We start from the raw sequence: 4164 nt of genomic DNA, 5'->3' as shown, positions 1-4164 counted from the left end.
GATGTTTGTAGAAATTGAAGCATATCTATTTTTCCAAACATCATGGTCCCTTTTTTTATGAAATCGAATGACACAATCCATTTTTAGAAACAACTATTCCCAAATCAGTGATATCGTATGAAACTGTTTTTCTCAATAATGTTTTTGTAAAGACCGTAGTATGTCAAAGTAATTGGGATTTAAATGAATTGAAATAACATTGAATGTTATTAAATCACGCATTAGGTTGACGTGAAACAAAATCGACTTTATTTGAACTTTATGTTTCGTTTGCAGAATATAGATTTGGAATCGAAACGTAAACAATGACAAAAGAATTTACCCTTTATTGAATGAACGACAACCAATATAATACTTGAAAACCATCCGTGGTCGACTCCTGGTCGTGATGTTACTTCTTGGGAGCAAGTCTCGACTTAATTTTCTCCACCATTTTCGTTCCGATTTGGAATGTTTTAGTCAAGACAGCATCTTCCACCGAGGGAGATGATGCAAACAAAGCGTTTGGCACCCTCTGGGTTCCCGGCAACTGGCTGTTGAAGGCGGCGATGGCAGCAGCAGGAACTTTGCCGTTGTTCATCTGGTAGTGAAGTAAGCCTCTGGGGAAAGTGAAGACTTCACCCTTCTTGATGGTTTTCGCGTAGAGTTTGTTATCCGTGGTTATGAAGCCGACATCCAATTCACCCTCTAGCATAAACACCATCTCGGTGGCTCTTGGGTGGGTGTGTGGTGGGTTCAGACCGCCAGGTGCGTAATCAACACGAGCCATGGACACACCCAAGGTGTTTAGCCCGGGGATTTGTTGGACCGAGGCTGGTGTAATAGTTGAACCAAATGTGTTGTTGGTAACCGCAGGATTGGCTAACCCCGCGAAGAAGAAATCTTCTGTTGATATGTTGCTTTTGCAGGTGAATCCATTCACTTTTACACCTGTTCATGCATTTTGGTTGAATATCAAAAAAGATGAGTCGGTTTTTGGTTATACAACACTTTAACTGCTATAAAAACTATGATCCAAGTATTTTATAAACCTATCTTAATATCGCATTTTGATAGCCAAAAATCTTGTCAATAAGATAAAACAAAGTCATGACATGTAGCTCAGTTGTTGATTATCTTAAAATTTAAGAACGGTTTCGTGAAAATGGACCAAAACAAAAATTTCTAGGTCAAGTTAATTACGCCATTATAACATTTGACATATAGCTCAGTTGACAACAGGGTGGGATGATCACTTTGCTCAAATATGTTATAAGTTTTGGGTTTGATCCTGGCACCCGTTCATTAGCCTTAGTCACTGAATGAGCTAAAAAATACATCTTATATTAGTATTATTGAAGATGGTTTCGGTATATATTAGTTAGGGTGCATCTTACATTAGTATTATTGAAGATGGGTTCTTTTTTTTTTTTTTTTCCAATTATGCCACTTTATTTGGGGTGGTCTTATGCTACGTGAAATTAATTCCTTATGCGGTTTTCAAATAAGTGGAAGGACTTTTTTTTGGGTGAAATTATATATAATTCATTTATAAGTAAATATACATTAATTTAGCTATATATAAATAGAGAGAAATGTTCAAACGAGAATGCTAACTATTTAAGAAAATAATAAAAAAATCATTAATGTACAATATTAAGGGGTGTTTGGGATTGCTTATAAAAAACAACTTATTGACTTATTTCGGTGTGACACCGGTAATAAGCACTTTTGAAGAAGTTAAACTCTTTTGACTTATGATAAGTTGATAAGTACTTCTGTAGAAAAGCATATGTTGTTTCAAATAAACAATTTCAAACACTCCTAAATGTGATTTTACATCAAAGTCGAAAAAGTATAAATGTACAACTTTTGAACCGGTATGATTTTGTACGTGAATCTATATATATGAATTTTTACACTAACAACTTTTTTTCTTAATTTTTTTTAAATAGTTAGTATTATCGTTTTAATAAAAGTGTTGATGATGGATTAAAACTTATTATTGTTTATATTTGGACTACAAAATTTCTATAAATTTAAAAAATAGCAAAAAATTTCTAAAAATTTGAAAAATACGAAAACCACGACCACATGACTTGGCCAATGGAAATCAGAATAATATCTGCGAGCCTAGCAATATATCAGCCGATAAGCCAAGAACGTGGTGGCTTATTCAAACGCCACCGAATATATCTACATTGACTTTGACTTTTCTTAATGGCACCCCTTTTCATCAACTAGCTTTACTTTGACCAACAACTTGATGAATTATAGCCAAGAAATGAGCAGAATTAATTGAATCTAAACGGGTTTCTGTTCCAAACAATTTCAGTTGATATGATTATGGAACTCAAATCTATCATTTGTAGTTGTAACCAAATCTGGATGAAGATGAGAAGGCAGTACCTGACGCAAGATCTGCAACACAAACATCTTGAAGCAAATCAAAGTCTGCTGAGACGAAGGAAGCCAAGAAGACGGCCATCGTCATGCCAACCATCACCAACCCATGATCACGAGTAGCCATCGCAGATCTTGATATCTATTAATTCGTTGATGATTAGAATAAAAAATTGGACCTCTTTTTCACTTTGTAATGGAAAGGTGAAAGAATTATTAGAGGAAAAGAGGGGTTAGAGATGGAGGTGGAAAAGGAGGTATTTAAAGTGGGTGGTAATGGGAATGGGTTTGAGAGAAGACATTTTGACTCTAATTTCAATTTGTTATCTTATTCTTAATTCATTCGTTTCAGGATGAGTGGGAGTTTCAAGATCTGAATAGGTTTAAAATAATCATTAAAATTGAGATCTTTAAAATATCTTATTAAAATACAAAAATATGGAAGGAAAAGATATTCAACAGCAAGAAAAAAAAACCCAAAATTAAAATGTAAAGGAGAGCAAGATAATATTAATTATTTTCTTTAGAAGAAACATATATAAACAAAAAAATTGCTATAATTGAATATTTTAGTTATATATTTAATATCGAATAATCCAAAATAAAGAAACAATTATAGTTGAATATATAAAAAAAAAAAAGAGGGGGGTGAGTTATTATACAACTTTTTATATTTGTATAATTAAGACAACTCAATTTCAATCGTCTATTTAATTTGATTAATATGTGATTTTATAAAAAAATTGATTATTTTATAATATAAAATATTGATCATAATTAATGAACTTTATCATCTTCTATAAATATTCAAATTATAATAAATAAACTCTCGTTATATTCATAAATATCTTAATTGATTGAGTTGCATTGGTTATATAAATAGATATATTTGCATTTAAAATATAACATATATATATATATATATTTTAAATATAACATATATATATATATATATATATATATATATATATATATATATATAGGGTGTGGGTTAGATTTAAATAAAAACCAATTTTTCATTCTAAAATAAAGGACAAATCCTGACCATTGATTAAAATTAAGAAAACTAATCAATTGTTAAAATATAAAATGGTTATTTAAGAAGTGAGTAACAACAAAAATGGAATTAATTTTAAACTTCAAACACACGCCTATCATATTTGACTTTGTATTTTCTTTTTTAATTAAAAGAACTTTTACTTCATTAATTTATAAATTAAATTATCTTAAAAATAATTAATATTTTAATCAAACAAATTACATAAAAAAATAAGCATTTTATTCTCTTCAATTTGACATCCATTTCATTATAGTTTTTTTTTTGTTGTTTTAACCATTTTACGTAAAATGATATATATGTGTAATATTAACTATTAATATTTATGTATGTTCACTTGTATATAACAATTCTTTAACATTTATACATCAGTATGATGTTTATCATGAATATACAACTCACTATTACATTCATCTTAAATAGTTTTATATTTTCACGTGTATCCGACAAATCTCAGTATTCATATATCACTATAACATTCATAATTGATATACATTTTTACTATGACATTCATCATGAATATTCATGTATGCTTACGCATATAAAATAACTCTTCAATATTCATACATCAGGAGTATAAGTTTTAAGTTTTCACTATCATATTCATCAATATATATATATATATATATATATATATACTAGAAGCGTACTCGCGCAATGCAGCGAGATACATCATGATTTTAATATTTCATTTTCTTCTTTATCTCAGTCGATATTATAATATG

General features: G+C 29.6%; 1 protein-coding gene across 1 annotated transcript; it reads right to left on the bottom strand.

The window, feature by feature from the left end:
• Positions 1–229: 229 nt before the first annotated feature.
• Positions 230–2737, bottom strand: LOC112506608 (germin-like protein 5-1). The gene is made up of 2 exons (XM_025110774.1): positions 2389–2737; positions 230–930 (listed from the first exon to the last, which is right to left on the bottom strand). Exons 1-2 carry the CDS (start codon positions 2507–2509, stop codon positions 392–394), a joined length of 660 nt encoding a protein of 219 aa, XP_024966542.1. The 5' UTR covers positions 2510–2737; the 3' UTR covers positions 230–391.
• Between the last annotated feature and the right edge of the window lie 1427 nt (positions 2738–4164).

This window comes from Cynara cardunculus (genome assembly GCF_001531365.2).
Source record: "Cynara cardunculus var. scolymus isolate 2C chromosome LG 2, CcrdV1, whole genome shotgun sequence".
Lineage (NCBI taxonomy): Eukaryota > Viridiplantae > Streptophyta > Magnoliopsida > Asterales > Asteraceae > Cynara > Cynara cardunculus.
Note: the sequence above shows the minus strand (reverse complement) of the source record. Positions and strands in the feature narration are given on the sequence as shown.

Excerpts from the sequence above, each read along its gene's own strand:
- LOC112506608 (XM_025110774.1), bottom strand. The coding sequence starts at position 2,509 with ATGGCTACTCGTGATCATGGGTTGGTGATGGTTGGCATGACGATGGCC. Across the intron at positions 931-2,388 it reads TGTTGCAGATCTTGCGTCAG|GTGTAAAAGTGAATGGATTC; the intron begins GTACTGCCTTCT and ends ATGCATGAACAG.